Below are 20,867 nucleotides of genomic sequence, written 5' to 3' on the forward strand. Positions count from 1 at the left end.
GGTCCCAATTTTTTTCAAAGCCATTATTTCATCCACTGTCCCTCCAAGGAACACAGTGCAACCAGCTGAATCTATCTCCCATTGTCTGTTACCCATAGGACCCTTCCTCATTCTGCCCTCAGCAGTTCAACTGTTCTGCAAACCATTGTTCTTCCTGTCTTTCCAAATCTACCTATTCTCTGAAAAGCCCTTTCCATCCACTCCAGCTCTGGTTCTCTATGTAATCTCCAGGCATATACACAAATTATACATTTGACTGTTATTCTGTACTGACCAAATTCACACTGGTCTTGACTGAACTCTATGCATGTTTTGTCATTCCCACTGTACTGTAAGCTACTGGTAGGCAGGGGTCACTCCTTTTATTCTCCAAGTCTCCTGTGGAACAATGTACCACTGCTCTAAACAGTGCAAAATTCTGTTAATAAATACCTACTGATGACTGTTTATACCTGATCCCACTCCTTAGGAGCCTAAGAGGCAGAGCTGACTCAACTTTAACCAGAAATGCTTACAGAGAACTTCCTGGATGTTCACATAAATGCTTTATGAATGAATGAGATTCTACTTAAAGTAAGAAAAAAGGGAGGCTCCAATATCTCTATAGGATCTTAGTGCCACATTCTCTCTTTTTTAAAATATATTTTTATTGATTTTTTAGAGAGGAAGGAAGGGAGAGAGAGAAACATCAATTGGCTGCCTTCTGCATGCCTCCTACTGGGCATAGAGCCTGCAACATGGGCATGTACCCTGACTGGGAATTGAACCGGGACCTCTCAGTCCATGGGACAACTCTCAATCCACTGGGCCACAATACAGGCTAAGTGCCAAACTCTCAATGCATTATAGCTGATAGTTTCCTTGGATACCAACTCCAAAGAGAACCTTACTCTGTGGTTCACGCAAGTGCTACTTCTAAACGATCCTACAGTGTACATGAAAGGAAATTTAGGTAACACACCAAGGAGTTCATCAACCTTAAGAAATCTTAATAGCCTCACCACAGCCCAGCCCTTCCAAAAAAGCAGTATGCTGGGATCTCAATTAAGGCTAGTAGATAATCCATTCTGACACTGTACCACCCCCCACCCCTTCACTAAACACACCCAGGGTTGGTTAAAAGGTATCAGTCCCTAAAGCCCTAAAGGAAAAAAACAACAACAACTAACAGATTCACAATTCAGGAAGATGAGTACAGTGCCCTAGCCAGGAATGCTGGCCCTCCTCTAAGACTACAGTGATGGCTGAGCTAAGCAGTTCACAGTAGGTCAAGGGACTTCCATTATAGAAAGCAGTGGAGCAACTAACTGGTTCTGCCTCAACTCTCCATTAAACTCAACTGCCTCAAGTTCCCATTCTAACAAGGCATTCTAGAGCTGGTACCACCCAGAACAGTCATACTCTGAAGGGTTAAAATTAAGAAAGACAAATATGACACAATAGGAACTTAGAGATAAATCTTTGATTAAGTGTTAAGATGTGAAGTCTTTCCTCAAATACAGGCAATTTATTGACTTATCAATTTACTTCTCTTATTTCCTGGAGAACTATCGTAACTCCATAGAATCTTTTATGACTATTCAACCAACCAATAAATCAACCCTTTGCTACACTACTACTAAATGAAGTCCCTCTTACTAGACCATGTGACGGAAGAGAATTCATATCACCTGGTTTCTTTTCTTAAATTACCTCTTGATCTAGACCATATATAAAGCATTGGTTAGAAAAATACCCTTCTTACAACAAAGCAACTTGTCCCTCAAATACACATCAATTTTATTTTTTTTAATTTTGAGGGTGAATGCCAATATGAAGCAAAGACAGACCTAACAGTTATATGGTTATTATATAGGTGGGTGCAGGGCCTAACATGCAGCATTATTAATCAGAGAAGAATGCATGGGAATGCTCACAGGCTCCCACCACATGAACCACCTACAACAGTCAGCTCTTAGTACAGGACTTTATTCAACCAACCAAAACCAACAACCAGGAACCATCATCACGTTAGCAGTATGTAAAGGTACTGTCAATCAACTAGCATAAAGAGAAATAGATCAAGAAATCAAACACCTAGAAGAATGTCTCAGAACAATTATAAATTTAGAATCATGGTTAAGCAATTCTCTCACTTATTCCTCACACATGAAAAGTCAAAATATCACTTGGGCCACTCTGGGTTGTGGATGAGGAAGTAGATGGACCACATAGACTGAAAAGACATCAACAGGAAGACATGCAAACAAGGCAAATTAAGTGAAATCCCAACAATAGTTAGGATAAATAATTGAGCTTGCCTTTTTCCTCAGGGAAAAAAACAAACAAAAACAAAAAAAACACCCAAACCCAAAAAAATCAAAGTAGGAGCCAATTCCAAAGGTGTGTTGTTGTTGTTCTAAGCTCAGTATTCATTTAAAATGAAAGCATGGCTGGCGATATTTTGACTTTCTTTTTTTTAAATGTAAAGGTAAAGAATTTTGTTTTTTCAACACCCAAACCAGAGCAGAGAGACAGTAGTAAATTATAAATGTGGATGAAGTAATATCCACAGGACATGAAGATGGGGGGGTGGGGGGAGGGGAGAAGGGGTAGGTTTTGTGTTGTTGCTGTTGGCAGGAGAGCTAAGCAGTCTTAAAGAACATTCTAGAATTCTAGGTTTGCCATGAAGGGGTATCACAGATCCCAAGGCCCACCACCTACCCCTTCTCCTCTTCTCCAAGGGCACCTACCTTACTGTAAGTCACTACTGATAAGTTGTTTGCGTGACTGCTGGGGGACAGATTTACAGAGTTCTGTGAGAGTCTATTCTCATCTTGCTCGGTTTGGTCAGGAGCAGGAGCCCATGTGTTTTTGCTGATCGAGTCGAACTCGGAACCCCCAGGGTCTTTTAAGTTGTTTTCATCTGATTGTCGGTTCTTTTGGGGAGAGGCAAACGGGTTGAAGTTTCCTTCTACCTTGCGATGTGGCTGTGTGTTGAACTCCGTTTCGAAAGATGACAGCTGCTGCGTTACTCCTAAAAGTCCACCCACCTCCACACTGAGAATCACCCAGATGACATCTGAAATAAAAAAAGGCAACTCATGTCAATGAGTTGGGCCAGATATATCCTCAAGGCCCAAAGCAGCTACCTATGAGAACCTCAACCACCACCCACAACAGACGTAACTGTTCTTCTATATGCTAGTTTAGAAGCTTGCTGACAAAGTAGTCCAGTACATTTGCATTGCATAAAGTTCTACATTTTTGGTAATGTCAAGTTCAAACTCTGGCACAAATTTAGTAGAGGTTTGTGGTGAGAACATAGAAACTATTTGTAAAAAGGTTACTCGTTGATTCTGATACACAGCCATCTCTGAAATCATTACTCCAGAGAACAATGATCAATAGAAACCTAAGAGCTATTTTCCCAGAACTGCAAACTCTTGGTGGTTTTTGCTTTGTTTTACATGTGTTTAACTCAGAAAACTCAGAGCAGGTATAATTCTTGAGTAAAATAATTCTTATAATTATAAAATTGGAAATTACAATTGCTCCCACCACCTGGGCAATTTAGACTGACCATACTGTTCAAACTAGGTCAACTAAGAGTGAAAGAAAGAGGTATTAATAATTGCACCAAGACACGGGTGTAAACCAGCACTAACCCTGACATATTAGTACAGATGTCCCCCAGCTATTCCATAATCAATGTGAGCAAAAGATACAAAAAATTTAGGACATCTCAGACTTTCTAAAATAATCCCATTTAACACCAACTTTTCCTGTCAGATAGGGATGCCCTACTACTTACACTGAAACCAGAAGATATTTTGTTTTTAAAAGATACACCACAGAACGTTCATCCTAATTATTTTGTCAACTACCAAAGCTAAGGATTCAAAAGAAGAATAAAGAAAGTGGTAGTTTCTTCTATGTTCAGCATCTAAATTCAGAGAATAGTGGCATCTACTTTCTTGATGGAAGTTCTTCAAAACACAAGCTACAGAAAGTTCAAAAAGCATTTAAGTGTGAACCCTGTTGAAGACAAATATAAAAAATTGTCCAGGTTCCTAAATAATTGCTGTAAGGCTGATTTAAAAAAAAAGGCAAATAAACCTCATCAGTTAGCTACATGAAAATACAGACAATATATAAGTAAAGAGGATAGTGAAGGAATTGAAGAAAATGCTCTTAGGCTGTGTTTATTCTCAATTTCTTTTTTCTTTCTTTCTTTTTTTCAATTTCATTTTTTTTTTTAGTCCTCACCTGAGGACATTTTTCCATTTTGTGTTCAGATAGAGTGGGAGGGAGAGACAGAAACATCAATGTGAAAGGGACACATCAAGTGGCTGCCACCTGCATAACCCAACCAGGGCCGGGACAAACTGCAACCGAGGTACATGCCCTTAGCGGGAACCGAACCCAGGTCTCTCCGGACCACAGGCTGACGTTCCAACCGCTGAGCAAAACTCTCACCCGAGGACATTCTTCCATTGACTTTCAGGGAGAATGGAAGGAAAGAAGGGAGAGAGAGAGGGAGAGAGAGAGAAACATCGATGTGAGAGAGACACATTGACTGGATGCCTCCTGCACAACCCCAACCAAGCTAGGGATTGAACTTGCAACCCAGGTATGTGCCCTTAACCGGAATCAAACCCTCAACCCTTCAGTCCACAGGCCAATGCTCCAACTGCTGAGCCAAATCGACCAAGGCTATTCTTAACTTTCAATTTGGGTTCTGTATCTGAGAAAGGGGATTTTTGGGTGTCAGAGAGCCATAAATACTCAAGCTGAAGTTAGTGGTTTGAGAGCTGTATTAAGTAAGAACTGGATGGGTTGCATCCAAACAACTATGAGCCAGAACCCTAGTTAGTGGAGATGCAGTGACACCTGCTGTTCACTTCTAGAAATAGCAACTCGTTTCACCTCAAGAATAGGAAGCTAAAGCCACTAGCAGCACTAGCACAACTTCTTCTTCTTCTTCTTTTTTTATCCCCACCCAAGGACATTTTTCCATTTTTTGTTCAGGTAGAGTGGGAGGAAGAGAGAGAGAGAGAAACATTGACGTGAAAGGGACACATTGAGTGGTTGACACCTGCACGACCAACCAGGGCTGGGGACAAACGGCAACTGAGGTACATGCCCTCAGCGGGAACCAAACCTGGGTCTCTCTGGACCGCAGGTCAATGCTCTAACCACTGAGCAAAACTGGCCAGGGCAAGCACTAGCTCAACTTAAAGCAGCAGTTCTCAACCTGTGAATCACGCGCGACCCCTTTGGGGGTCAACCGACCCTTTCACAGGGGTCGCCTAAGACCATCAGAAAACACATATTTTCTATGGCGATTCATAACAGTAGCAAAATTACAGTTATGAAGTAGCAACAAAAATAATTTTATGGTTGGGGGTCACCACAACATGAGGAACTGTATGAAAGGGCCGTGGCATCAGGAAGGTTGAGAACCACTTACAGGAATGGGCATCCATTCCAGACACACTCGTCATGAAAGCAAATGTGAAGCCTCATGGAAACTAGTACCATAAAAGATCTACCTGTTGATTTAACACTGTAAGGCAGGATATGCAGTGTACCACTCCACTTAGAAACCTGGAACAGGTATGGTGGGTCAGAGGACTTTCATTCAGGGCTCTAAGTCAATCTCAAGAACCAGTATGATGTGGGCCTTAAAGAACAACTCAATGGCAGGCTGCCTGAGAGAGATTTATTCCATGCTCTTCTAATCTAGCTTTCTAATAAAAACAACATTCCTTCACTCTACTTTTGTTTTTCCCAAATGAATATGCCGTTACATAGCACATTAATTCCTACTTCTTGTCCTCCATCCATCTGTTTTCCAAATCTTTTTGTAAGTACATGATACGTTTAACATACTTAGCTACATGCTTCGTTCTCTTAGCTCAGGAAACTAAGTGCTTATGAGAAAGGACAGTCTTCTGAAGGCTGCTATCAATATATGACCCTAATGACATTCTTCCCCCCAGCCCCTCTGGCTTTGAGAACCAAAGCTTCTTTTCTAGAACTCACTAGGCCTTATCATACTTAAGGCACTGCACTCTATTCACCTTGGCTACTTTGCTATACTGTTCTCACACTCTACACACAGTAGCTGTAAAAGGAATGTCATTTAAGAAGCCACTGACTTATACATACCAACACTAAACACTCCAGTTCCGATCCTCCAAAGTTATTACCATGAAGGGTCATTAATGAACAGCAAAATACACCTTCTACACTATACAGTGAGTCCTCTAGGCACTACCTCTAGACCTCACATTTCTGAATATGTTCATCCCATACACTGTGTGTGTGTGTTTAATCAAATAAATATAAAGGATGATAAAGACGAACCAAATAAGCTCGTTTCAGAGAGGCTGGCCATTCCCAATTCGTGCCTTGATTAATGAGATGAGAACTACTAGCCAGATATTTCAAATAATATATACAGAATTTCAAATAACATATACAGATACTTCCCCTTCCAAGAGGTGGGGCTTAATTCTATACATCCCCCAACTCACCTACAAGGTGAGCTAGACTTAGTGATTTGCTTTTAAACAATAGAGTAGGAAACTTATGGTGGAGAAATTGACAAACTACTTGACCAAGTGGTCATGGTTAACATCTCCAATGAAGTTGTAAAAATTTCAAATATCCCATAGGGCACTTCCCCTCTACAGTATTTTCCCCCAAACCCGTAACATCAGTGTAATCATGAGGAAAATACCAGACAAATTTAGATTGGGGGAATTATAAAGGACACATCATGGTATTTCTCAAAACTATCAGAGGTCATGAAATACATGGAAAGACTGAGAAACTGTCACAAAACAGAGAAGATGGAGACACAACTACTAAGTGTAATGTGGCACCTAGACTGGGTTCTTTTTTTTTTTTCCTTTTAGAGAGAGAGGAAGGGAGAAGGAGAAAGACATAGAAACATCGATGAGAGAAACATCGACTGGCCAACTTCCGCATGCCCCGCACTGGGGATTTGGCCCACAACCTGGGCATGTGCTCCGACCAGGAATCAAACCAGCGACCTCTTGGTACACAGGTCAACGCTCAAACACTGACCCACACCGGCAGGGCTAGACTGAATTCTTGAACAAAAAGAGGGATGAGTGGAAAAACTGATAAAATCTAAATAAAATCTGAAGTTAACAGTAATGTTTCAATGTTGATGTCTTCACTCGAACAAGTGTGCAATGGTTATGTAAGATGCTAATGGGGGAAACGGGTATATGGGAACTCTGTATCATCTCTGAATGAAACTACTGTAAGTCTAAAATAAATTCAGAGTAAAATCTACTAAAAGAAATTAGTATAGCCCTGCCTGGTTTGGCTCAGCAGTTAGAGCGTCGGCCCGCGGACCACTGATCCGGGTTTGGTTTCCACTAAGGGCACATAGCTCAGTTGCAGTTTCTCCCTGGCTCTGGTTGGGATTGTGTGGGTGGCAGCTGTCAATGTGTCTCTCTCACACTGATGATGTTTTTCTCTCTCTCTCCCTCCCGCTCTATCTGAAGATGAATGCAAAAATGTCCTCGGGTGAGGATAAAAAAATAAAAATATAAACAAACAAAGGAGAGGTCTTTAATCCAGTAGTGGGCAGAACAGGTTGTAGCAGGGCAGGGACATGGAGCCCATCACAAAGTCAAGTTCTTCAGAGGCCTCAAAAAACCTACCTTATCAACTGTACACAAGTCACTCCTATCTACAAGGAGATTGCTCTTTTCCAGTGCAACTCATCAGTACAACAGTAAGGGCCAATTAAGTCTTCAAACAGGGGCAACAGTACAAATAAGCCATCGCCTTGATGTGAATGTTGGGCTGAGGCTGCTTAATTCTACAGTCTACCCCTGACCTATGCAAGAGGCAAACAGAAGCCACTTAAAGCAAGTAGTAACTGTGGCATCAATAGGTTCTATCTGGTCTGGACTTCCAAAGGGGAAAGACCAGGTGACTTGGGAAAGCAGCACTGTCACAAATCTTGTTTATGAGGAAAATTTAAAGTAGTTCAAATTGTGGCTAGGACTAAAATCTTGCAGGCTTCTGATCTCTAGAACCACCACCACAGGCTTATCCCCAGGAGCTTAAGACAAGAATGCCATAGCACCAGTAGACACAGCCTGGCTTAGTTGGCATATACATGGGAGATTACCATGGAGGCTACTTATAGATTTGGAGGCTAGGGATTCTAATCCTTCCTAAAACTCAATTCACCTTCAAAGCACAACAGGAACCTCACATTTCCCCTGAAGATTAAGAAACAACTTGTGTCTGGAGAGGTAAACAGAGACCAATCTTGCTGGGCCACAAGCTATGGGCTTACATTTCTTCTCTGGAGGAAAGCTGGGTATGTATTGCCTAGCTTCAGTAAGAAAGGCTTGAAAGGAGAAAGTCTGAGCACTAGTAATCTCGTGGACTGAAACAAGACCTGACAGTGCATAGATCAATACTATGAGTAGGTCTTGACATCTTTGGGTCTCTCTTGGAACTACCAAGGTAACAGTGTGTTTATCACTGTAAGGAGGAGGCACTTCCGACTGTCCTTGCACTAATCTGCCTAGTCTCAACTTCCAGCCTGCATTTCCACATTACTCACTCAACACAGTAGCCTTGCACCCATGACACATGCTTGGGCAGGCACTCAGATGCTTTTACTATGTCTACCTCAGCATCTAAAGGAGAAGAGACTGGAGACAGATACTACCAGTCATCCGATTCTCAGAAGACAGACAACTCATGATTTCAGGGGCTTAGGCCCCATTTATAGCAGAGTGACTATTGAAGGCCTGACCTCTACTCAAACACTGCTTCCTACCTATCCTCACTCCCCACCTCATCTTGCCAGAAATGTACATTAGAAACATGTTCCTTGGTTGCAGTATTATTCTCAGGAATTTCCTTTTAAAATGCAAATGTCCCTCAAAAAAACATAAGCTGCCTTAACCTCATTATCGGGTCAACCAATGGGCACAGATTCACAGACGGGAGAAGAAAGAGCACTGGAAGCCTAGGCGAGATGAGACAGTAAAGGGCCCAGGTGTCTGTAAGAGGGAGAGGGTCTCAGACAGTAAAGTGGAAATAGTAACAACAAATGAACAATTCCTACTTCACAATTTTTTCAAATCATGCTCTATTTTAATAATCATGAGCTTTTATCTTAAATGGTGTATGTGTGTGTGGGGGGGGGGATTAAGTACAGCAGTCATTTAATCACTTATTCATTTGCTTCAGGTCTTAAGATACAATGATTCCCTACTTCCCAAATCCAGTAAAATCAGTGCCATGAAACTGAAAGAGTAGAAACATGTCTGAGACAAAACATAAAAATCAGCTCAGAATGAAAAAGAAAAAAATAACCCTGCCATTAATTGGGCTGGGAGAACACACACAGATAAAGGCAGATGCGAAGTTAACAGGACACTACTTCTGCCAAGGTCATAAGCAGCTGTAAAATGGCTATAACAGCCCTCTCTGAGTGGCTACTGCCTTCTTATCAATGATGTTCCCAGATCCACTTTGTATGAGGACAGTACCCAAACCCTACTACTCCCTGCCTCACAAACAGCGGCCAACCAAAAACAAATCCCCACATGCCTGAAAGTCTCTTCAAAATCATTCAGCAGACCTAAGGCAACAGAAACAAAGGAGAAAATGAACACATGGGACTACATCAAACTCAAAAGCTTCTGCACAGCAAAAGATACAACCATCAAAATGGAAAGGCAACCCACTGTATGGGAGAGCATAACTGCCAATGATGTATCAGTTAAGGGGTTAATTTCATATATATATATATATATATATATATACACACACACACACACACAGAGAGAGAGAGAGAGAGAGAGAGAGAGAGAGAGAGAGCGTGCTCATACAACTCAACAAAAGAAAGACAAAGAACCCAATTAAAAAATGGTCAGAGGAACTAAATAGACACCTCTCCAAACAGGACATACAAATGGCTAAGAGACATATGGAGAAATGTTCAACATCACTAATCATCAGAGAGATGCAAATTAAAACAACAATGAGGTATCACCTCACACCTGTCAGAATGGCCACCATCAACAAATCATCAAACAACAAGGGTTGGCAAGGATGTGGAGAAAAGGGGACTCTAGTGCACTGCTGGTGGGAATGCAGACTGGAGCAGCCACTATGGAAAACAATATGGTGTTACCTCAAAAAATTAAAAATTGAACTGCCATTTGACCCAGTGATCCCACTTCTAGGAACATACCCGAAGAAGCCTGAAACACCAATCAGAAAGAATATATGTACCCCCACGTTTGTAGCAGCACTATTTACAATAGCTAAGATCTGGAAACAGCCCAAGTGTCCGTCAGTAGACAAATGGATAAAAAAGCTGTGGTACAAATACACAATGGAGTACTATGCAGCTGTAAGAAAGAAAGATCTCTTATCCTTTGAGATGACATGGAGGGACCTGGAAAGTATTATCCTAAGCGAAACAAGCCAAACAGAGAAAGATAAGTATATGATCTCACTCATCTGTGGAATATAATGAACATAACAGTCTGAGGAATGGGGTAGTCCCAGAAACGTGAAGTGGGGTACAGAATGACAATCCCCAGAAGAGGGGGTGGTAGGGAAGAGAGAAACCACAGAACTTATAGGCATGCATGCATGAACAATGGACATGGACAACAAAGCTGGGGACAGGCTGGGGGGTGAGGGGGGAATCAGTGGGGGGAAAAGGAGAAACATCTGTAACAAAAATAAATTAGTTAATTAAAAAATAAATAAACAAACAAACAGAATCTTCTCCGAGTAAAAAAAAAAAAAGAATCATTCAGCAGGAACCCAAATCTTACAAAAGCCTCTTCCTGCCTTCAATGTGGGAGAGAAACATCAATTGGCTGCCACCTGCACAACCACACTGGGGATCGAGCCTGCAACCTGGGCACATGCCTGACCAGGAATCAAACTGGGACCTCTCAGTCCATGGGATGATGCTCAATCCACTGAGCCACACTGGCCGAGCTGGTGCTTCTTGATACCTGTAGTATTTTCATCAAAGTGTAATTAAAAATGGAATATTCAAACAGAAGTACTTCCAAATATCTTCATTTAAAAAAAAACAAAAAACAAAAACACCACTCCTGCCCTGGCTGAATGGCTGTTGGTTGGAGTGTCATTCTGTACAAAAGGTTGTGGTCGATCCCCAGTCAGGGCGAGGAGGCACCAATCGATGGATGTTTTTCTCTCTCTTTCCCCCTCTTCCTCTCTAAAAATCAACAAAAAAACATATCCTTGGGAGAGAATAAAAAAAGAAGACTGCTCCTCTTGGTACACATGCTTCTAAGGTGAGGTTTAACTAAGGACTTCCGACACCTTTCCATAGTTAACTACGTATGTTTTGAATATTTAACAGCATAAATAAGATAGAAGCCCTAATTGGTCTTTTTTTAGCAACTCAAAATCCTAACTTTAACACAAATTAGGGGCAAAAGTATGAAACAGCATTGCTGATGGGAGTCATTGTGAAAGCTTTCTGACTTAGAGATTTCAGATCATGTACACTACATTAACTCTGTTCTCCCTTCCCCCTCCTCCTAAAAAGACCAGCTTTGTTTCTGGCTTCAGGGAAACTGCTCCTGGTCAACATCATCATCCTAGTTGGGCCAAGGCTGGACCAATGCAAGAATCACTAAAACAAAACAGTAACCCCTCCCCCTCAACATTCTTACACATCACATTCACAGATAAGTCACAGTCAAAGATAGCAATAAAGTGGAACTTCCTGAATGTTTCATTTTTCTCCCCACCCCACCACCCTCGTTTTTTCACTTTCTTCTTTATTTCTTTGGTCTTAAACAACTTTCCCAAATACCCCTATTCCTCATTTCTACTGTATGCTTTTAACAAGCCAAAATATTTTCCAGGCTTGAATATGAACATTGAGTTTCGGGGAAATGAATGATTTTTCATCCCTAAACTGAAGTAGGTCTAGCAACATGCACACTCAAGGTACCTTAGGGCTCACTCATAGCCATCTGGACGTCTCAATCCTACAAAAGGAAGCCAACCTCACCACTCACTCACACTGGAAAGTGCAGAGCACACAGATGCCCTCTTGAACCTCTCAGTCTGGGCTGTGATACTACTCATCTTTCTTCCAGATGACCTGCGGGTATAAATATTCCTCAGAGTACTAACACTTCAAATCTATCTCCCAGTTTTTCACAAACAGAACCCACAAATTATGCCAAAGTGCACTAGTCATGCTCAACCAGAGTTTATGCTTATTTACTGCAATCTGAAAATGTGGAACCTTCTCTGTCGCCAATCTGAGTCAATTTAGTTAAAATATTGCATATTTGCAAAAACCCTTCTAAGACCATTTGAGCTAGAAAATTATTTCCTAATGTTCATTGTTTTTCTCATTGAAGAGATGCCTTACTCCTTTTAAGATTTTTAGAGCAGTTACAGGTTTACAGCAAAACTGAGAAGATACATAAATCCTCTGCCTCTACAAATGCACAATCTCCACTATCAATATCTCACACCAAAATGATGTATTTGTCACAACTGATTAACCTACAGAGACATATCATTATTACCCAAAGTCCATAGTTTACATTAGTATTCACTCTTGGTGTTGCACATTCTGTGAGTGTGAGAAAATATACAAAGACATGTATCCACCACTATAGTATCACACAAAATAGTTCCACAGCCCTACAAATCCTCTGGGCTCTGCTTATTTGACTGTCCCTCTCCCAGATCCTGGCAACCACTGATCTTTTTACTGTCTCCAGTTTTCCATTTTCCATGTCATACAATTGGAACCAAACAGTATGTAGCCTTTTCAGACTGGCTTCTTTCAGTTAGTAATATATGTTTACGTTTCCTCCATGTCTTTTCATGCATTGATAGCTCATTTCTTTTTAGTGTTGGATAGTACTCCATTGTCTGGATGCACCAGTTTACTTACCCATTCACCTGCTGATGAATAGCTTGGTTGCTTCCAAGTTTTGGCAATTATTAATAAAACTACTATGAATATAGTAAGAGTATTGTAGTTTTTTAAGACCTATGATATTCAGCATCTTTTCATAGATGCTTATTTGCCATCAGGTATCTTTGGTAAGTTTTCCGTCCAACTCTTTTGCCCATTTTTTAACTGGGTTTTCTTATTCTTGAGTTTTAAGAGCTTTCTGTACATTTTGGATAACAGTTCTTTTGCAAATTTTTCTCCCAGTTTGTGGCTTGCATTCTCATTCTTTTTTTTTTTTTTAAATCCTCACCCAAGGATATTTTTTTCCACTTATCTTCAGATAGAGTAGGAAGATGGGAGAGAGAGAGGAGAGAAACATCAATGAGAGAGAGACAGTGACTGGTTGCCTCGTGCATGACCCCTATCAGGGCCAGGGACCGAACAGCAACCGAGATAATGTGCCTTGGCCGCAATCGAACCCACAACTCTGGTCCAAGGGCTGACGCTCTAACCGTTGAGCCAAACCAGCCAGTGCATATTCTCATTCTCTTTTTGACACTGCCTTTCAGAGATTAGAAGTTTCTAATTATAATGAAGTCCAGCAAATTCTGTCTTTTATAGATTATGCCTTTTGTGTTGTATTTAAAAAATCATTGCCATACCCAGTTACTGAGATTTTCTTCTCAAGTTTTATAGTTCTGCAGTTATGAATAGGTATAAGATCCATTTTGAGTTAATTTTTGTGAAGAATGTAAGGTCTGCCTGTAAATCCACGTTTTTGCAAGTAGACATCTGGTTATCATTTGTTGAAAAGATTATCTTTTCTCCAATGTACTGTTTTAGTGCCTTTGTCAAAGATTAGTTGAGCCCTGGCCAGTTTGACTCAGCAGTTAGAGCGTCGGCCTGCAGTCCAGAGAGACAGGTTTGGTTCCCACTAAGGGCACGTACCTCAGTTGCAGTTTATCCCTGGCCTTGGTTGGGTCGTGGAACTGGCACCCACTCTATGTGTCTCTTTCATGTCAGTGTTTTTCTTCCTCTCTCTCCCTCCCACTCTATCTTAACAAAAAATGGGAAAGTGTCCTCGGGTGAGGATACAAAAAAAAAAGATTAGTTGACTACATTTATGTTGGTCTATTTCTGGATTTTCTATTCTGTTCCATTGATCTATTTATTCTTTCACTGTTATTGTACTATATTGATTAATGTAGCTTTATGTCTTGAAGTTATATGCCCCTTCATATAAAATTTAGAATTGCTTATTAGTTTCAAGAGTTTTTGTTCTTTCAGATTTTCTATATAATCATGTCATCTGTAAAAAAAAGAGACAGTTTTACTTGTTCCTTTCCATTCTGCATAACTTTTATTTCCTTCATCTTACTGCATTAGCTAATATTTCCAGTATGATGTAGAAAAGCAGTGGCCTTCCTTTGGCTTATTTCTGATTTTAGCAGTAAACTTCTAATTTTTCACCTTTAAGTATGATGTTAGCTGAAAGTTTTCTGTAAATGTTCGGGAAATTCCCCTCTATTCCTAGTTTACTGAGAATCTCATCATGAATGGGTGTTGGATTTTGAGAAATAATTTTTCTGCATCTATTGATATGAACATGTGATTTTTTTCTTCTTAGCCTGTTGATGTCATGGATTACATTAATTGATTTTTGAATGTTGAACCAGCTTGGCCATGTATACACAGAGGCATACAAAAGTAGGTTTATAGTTGTGAGGACACTAAACAGTTTATTCTTGTAGTCTTTATTACTGTAGTATTTGCTATTATTAATTTACTTTTTGCCCACCAGTGTATAATTATTTTCTGTTGTTATATTTAACTTGCTAATATTTTGTTGGGGAGTTTTCTATCTATGTTCATGAGAGATAATGGTCTGTGTTTTTTTTTCTTATAATGTGTATGTCTGGTTTTGGTATTAGGATAATGCTGGCCTCACAGAATGAGTCAGGAAATATTCCTTCTGCTTCTATTTTCTGGAAGATTCTAGAGAAGTTATATAATTCCCCTCTCTCTTTTTTAAACGCATTTATTTATTTAATCCTCACCCGAGGACATTTCTCAGTATTTTGTTCAGATAGAGTGGGAGGGAGAGGGAGAGCAAGAGGGAGAGAGAGAGAGAGAGAGAGAAAGAGAGAGAGAGAGAGAGAGAGAGAGAGAGAGAGAGAGAAACATCAACATGAAAGAGACACATCGAGTGATTGCCACCCACACGACCCAACCAGGGCCAGGGACCCAACCGAGGTACGTGCCCTTAGTGGGAACCGAACCCGCGTCTCTCCAGACCGCAGGTCAATGCTCTAACCGCTGAGCCAAACCAGTCAGGGCTATAATTTCTCTCTTAAATGTTTGGTAGAATTCACCAGTGAACTCACCTGAGCCTTGTGCTCCCTGTTTTGTATGGTTATTAATTACTGGTTCAATTTATTTCATAGATACCGGCCTATTCAGATTGTCTATTTCTTCTTGTGTGAGCTTTGGCAAATTGTATTATTTCAAAGAACTGATCCATTAATCTAGGTTATTAAATTTCTGGGGACAGAGTTACACATAAAATTCCTTTATTATCCTTCTAATGTTCATACGATCTGTAGTGATGTCCCCTCTTTTATTTCTGCTATTAGTGATTCGTGTCTTCTCCCTTTTTTCTTAGTTAGCCTGGCTACATGGAGGCTTATTGATTTAATAGATCTTTTCATTCAAAGTACCAGGTTTTGGTTAATTTTCTCTACTGATTTATTTTGCAATTTCATTGATTTCTACTCTAATTTTTATTATTTCTTTTTTTTTCCCCCTGCTTACTTTGGATTTAATTTGCTTTTCTTTTTCTCATTTCCTATGGTAGAAGCTTAAATTATAGATTGCAGGTCTTCTTTTTTTTCCAATACAGTCATGTGCCACATTAATGACATTTTAGTCAACGGACTGCAAATATGATAGTGCTCACCTAAGATTATAATGAAGCTGAAAATTTTCTATTGCCTGCTCAAGTTGTAGCTGTCATTATGTCATAGTTCAATGTACTACTCATGTGTTTGTGGTGATGCTGGTGTAAACAAACCTATTGCGCTGCCAGTCAAATAAAAGTATAGCACATACAATTATGATAATACATGACTGTTACTAGTTTATGTAGTTATCATACTATTCTTTTTATCATTCTTTGAGAGTGTATTCTTTCTACTTCCTAAAGAAAAATTTTGCTCCTGGCTAGTGTGGCTCAGTGGTTAAGTGTTGACCCATGCACTAAGAGGTCGCTAGTACAATTCCCAGTCAGGGCACATGCCCAGGTTGTGGGCCAAATCCTTAGTGGGGGGCATACAGGAGGAGGTCAATCAATGTTCTCTCTCATCAATGTTTCTCTCTCTCTCCCTTTCCCTTCCTCTCCCTTTAAAATCAATAAACAAACATTTTTAAAAAGCCCTGGCCAGTTTTGCTCAGTGGTTAGAGCATCAACCCATGGACCAGAGAGACCTGGTTCCTGCTAAGGGCATGAACCTCAGTTACAGTTTGTCCCCGACCCTGGTTGGGGTCGTGTGGGTGGCAACCACTCGATGTGTCTCTCCTGTGTCGATGTTTCTCTCTCTCTCTTCATCCCTATCTGAAGATAAAAGGCAAAAAAAAATGTCCTCAAGTGAGGATTAAAAAATAAATAAATAAAAAATTTGCTGTAAAACAGTATGCCATGTTATGCTAGCAGAAGCAGCCTCCTACACCTTCTGCTTGCCTCATCTCAATTGCACCATCTTCTCTTGTGCTTGATTAAATCTCATGCTCTGTAGTGGCATGATATACCAGTTTGTAGCCTAGGAAGAATACGTTATACCATATAACGTAGGTGTGTAGGAAAGCTATACCACCTAGATTTATGTAAATACACTCTATGATGTTCACACAATAACAAATTAGCTAAATCCCCCATTGCTAAGTAGCACATGACTATATACACTATAAATTTGTCTTTAATCACTGTTTTTGCTGCATTTCACAATTCTGATAAGTGTATTTCTACATGGTTCACAGTATTTTTATTTTATTTAATTAATTAATTAATTAATTAATTTTTACCCTCACCCGAAGACATTTTTTGGCTCAGATAGAGTGGGAGGGAGAGAGAGGAAGAGGGAGAGAGTGTCGACGTGAAAGGGACACATCGAGTGGCTGCCACCCACACAACCAACCAGGGCCAGGGCCAAACTGCAATAGAGGTACGTGCCCTTAGCGGGAACCGAACCCGGGTCTCTCTGGACCGCAGGCCGATGCTCTGACTGCTAAGCCAAACTGGCCAGGGCAGTTCACAGTATTTTTAAATTTCCTTTAGATATTTTTTCTTTAACCCAAGTGTTATTTTGAAAGTGTTGTTTAATCTCCATGTATTTTCCTGTTGTTCATTTATAGTTTAATTCCTTTGTGGTCTAAGGGGATACATCACATGATTTCTATTCTTTTAAATTTGTTAAGGTATTTTATGGCCCAGAATGTGGTCTACCTTGATGAATGCTTCATGTGAGCTTGATTAAAATGTATATTCTGCTGTTGTTAGATGAAGTAGTATGTAGATGTTAAGTATATCCAGTAGAGTGATGGATGCTGTTGAGTTCAACCAAATCCTTAATGGTTTTCTGCCTGCTGGATCTGTCCACTTCTGATAGAGGACGGTTGAAATATCCAACTACAATAGTACATTTATCTATTTCTCTGTGCAGTTCTATCAATTTTTGCCTCACGTAGTTTGACACTCCGTTGTTAGTGCATATATGTTAGAAATTGTTATATTTCCTTGGAGTACTGATGCCCTCTTTATCCCTGACAACTTTCTTTGGTCTGAAGTCTGCTGTGTCTAGATAAAGCTACTTCTGCTTTCTTTGGATTAGCATTAACATGGTTTCTTTTTCTCCGTACCTTTATTCTTATTGTATATGAATGTTTATAATCAAGCTACGTTTCTTATAAACAACATATAGTTTGGGCCTTTTTGGTGATCCACTCCAATAATCTCAAAAAACTGGTGTATATACACCATTGAGGTTTAAAAGTCATTGTTGATGTAGGTGAATTCATATCTATCATATTTGCTACTGTTTTGTATTTGCTACCCTTGTTCTTTGTTCCTGTTTTTGTGTGTCACTACTTCTGCCTTATATGATTTTAAACATTTTATATGATTCAATTTTGTCTCCTTTTTTAGCGTATCAATTGTGCTACCTTTTTTTAGTGGTTGTCAGTTTGCAATGTACATTCACAACTAAACCAAGTAAAGTCTGAAATGACACTATACTACTTCACAGGTAGTACAAATATCTTTTTTTTTTTTAATCCTCACCCGACGATGTATTTTTACATTTATCTTCAGATAGAGTAGGAGGGGGAGAGAGAGGAAGAGAAAGAGAAACATCAATATGAGAGGGACACATCAACTGGTTGCCTCCTGCACGACCCCAACCAGGGCCAGGGACAAACCCCAACCAAGGTGCGTGCCCTAGGCTGGAATCAAACCTGAGACTCATTGGTCTGCAGGCCGACGCTCTACCGCTGAGCCAAACCGGCCAGGGCACAAATATCGTATAATAACAAAATATTTGTAATTTCAACCTCCTGTCCTTGTATCACTGCTGTCATTCATTTCACTTATATACCTGCATACATACACACACAAGCACACACAACTGAACAGAATGTTGTGATTATTTTGAACGAATTGTTCTCTGTTAAAACAATTAGGAAGAAAAAAGTTTTAGTATTACCTTCATTTATTCATTCTCCAATGTGCTTCCTTTCTTTGTATAAATCTGAGTTCTGACTTAGATAACTGTCCTTCACTCTGAAGAACTTCCTTTAACATTTCTTACAAGATCTACTGGCAACAAATTCCCTTAATTTTGGTTTGTCTAAGAAGATAAATACCTCTCAACTTCTGAAGGATAACTTTGTAGGGTATAGAATCCTAGGTTGGTAAGGCTTTTTCTCTCAACATTTTAAATATTTCACTCCACTCTCTTCTTGTTTATATGGTTTCTGAGAAGAAATCATATGTAATTCTTATCTTTGCTCCTCTTTTGGTAAGCTGTTTTTAACCCTCCAGTTTCTTTCAAGATGTTTTATTTTATTTTTTAAATGTTTTTATTGGTTTCTTTTGCTTTTGTTTTTTTTTGGAGAGGAAGGGAGAGAGAAATAGAAACATCAATGTGAGAGAGAAACATTGATCGACTGCCTCCTGTACGCCATTCACTGGGGATCAAGTCCACAACCTGGGCATGGCCCCTGACCGGGAAACAAACTGGCGATCTCTTGGTGCGTGGCTCAATGCTCAAGCAATGAGCCACACCAGCTGGGCCATTTCTGTTAGTTTTTTATCTCTAACATTTTTAGAATATTATCTCTCTGCTTACATTATCTACCTGTTCTTAAATGTTGACTTCTTTTTACATTAAAGCTCTAAGCATATTTATCATAGATTTTTTAAAATTCCTGGTTTGATAATTCCAACACTTTTGCATGTCTTGACTCTGGTTCTGAGTTTACAATATTAAAACTATTTTGCCTTTTAGTGTACCTTGTCATTAATGTACAAAAGGAACGCAGAAAAGAGCCCTTTAGTAATATATGATAAGATACAGGGAGAGGGGAAGCATTCTATAGGCCTATGATTAGGTCCCAGTCTTTTGGTAAGCCTGTGCCCCTGGACTGTGAACTTCACCAATGCTTCTTAGGTTTCTTTCCTCCCTTTAAAGGGACAACATGGCAGCTGGGTATGTCTCTCCTCTCATATGGAAGGGTAGAGCCAGCTGGAATTTGCTATTTCCTTTTTCCCAGGTCAGTTAGGCTCTTATAAAACCACAGCAGGTTAAGTTCTGATAAAATAATTTCTCCTGAGGGCAGGCCTTGATAAGAACAGAATGCTCTGGGTAATTTCAAAACAGTTCCTTTCCCCTTCTCACTGCCAAAAGAATTAGGGGATTTTGTCCAATATTATCCACTGAACCTGGTACCGATCCTTGAGGTAAAACACACAAAAGTGTGGGAACAGCCCTGGAGTTTTCTCTCTGGGTTTGTCCACACTAAGCCTCCAGCAATTTGTCAATTACACTTTTGGATTTTCTAGCCCATTACTGGTTCCTGCAGAGGTTTCCACTCCAGTAAACTGTGATCCTCTGTGTAATTTTCAGTGCACATTAAGCTGTATATTCTTCCACCTTGGGTACTCCATACAAGCATTAAACACCATTCTGGTTTTATGACCTGGAATCTTTGACTCTACTCATAAGATCCCACCAGGACTCCAAACAGATCACTGGTATTATTCTGAGACTGAAAAACTTCAAAGAACCTTTAGTAAGAAAAGTTCATACAAGACAAGTTAACAGTTGAGGAGGGATTACTACACAAGGATTCATGATATAGTTAGATCTTTAAATGATAACAGTAAGAATGTTAATAATAGTAATCATCATCATCATCATCTAACAATTATTCAGTGCTTACTTATCACGCACGCCAGATGCTCTTCTAGAAGCTTTTGCAAGGCATTAACTCTTAATTCCCTCAAAATCCTATGAGATAAGTATTGGTTTCTTCTTCTTCTTTTTTTTTTTTTTTAAAAAAAAAATGTTTTCATTGATTTTTTAAGAGAGAAACATTGATGTGAAAGAGACATATTGATTAGTTATCTCCCACATGACCCCGACCAGGGCCAGGGATCCAACCTGCAACCAAGGTAGGTGTCCTTGACAGGGAATCGAACCCAAGACTCACTGGTCTTCGGGCTGACGCTGTAACGGCTGAGCCAAACAATCTAGGGCAAGGACTGGTTTCTTTATTTTATAAGTGGAAAAACAAATTTCTGAAAGATAAAATAATTTCCTGCCCTGGCTGGTTTGGCTCAGTGGTT

The 20,867-nt window shown here is 39.9% G+C and overlaps 1 protein-coding gene across 2 annotated transcripts in view; it reads right to left on the minus strand.

Annotated features, from left to right (window-relative positions):
• The window catches only part of ILRUN (inflammation and lipid regulator with UBA-like and NBR1-like domains), a 92,942-nt gene that overhangs the window by 17,510 nt on the left and 54,565 nt on the right, over positions 1 to 20,867 (minus strand). For both annotated transcript variants that reach the window (XM_036248080.1, XM_036248081.1), the window contains exon 4: positions 2,733 to 3,061. In XM_036248080.1, the coding sequence (XP_036103973.1) occupies positions 2,733 to 3,061 (329 nt within the window). The remainder of the gene's footprint in view (positions 1 to 2,732; positions 3,062 to 20,867) is intronic.

This window comes from Molossus molossus, unplaced genomic scaffold (genome assembly GCF_014108415.1).
Source record: "Molossus molossus isolate mMolMol1 unplaced genomic scaffold, mMolMol1.p scaffold_m16_p_8, whole genome shotgun sequence".
NCBI classification, from domain to species: Eukaryota; Metazoa; Chordata; class Mammalia; order Chiroptera; family Molossidae; genus Molossus; species Molossus molossus.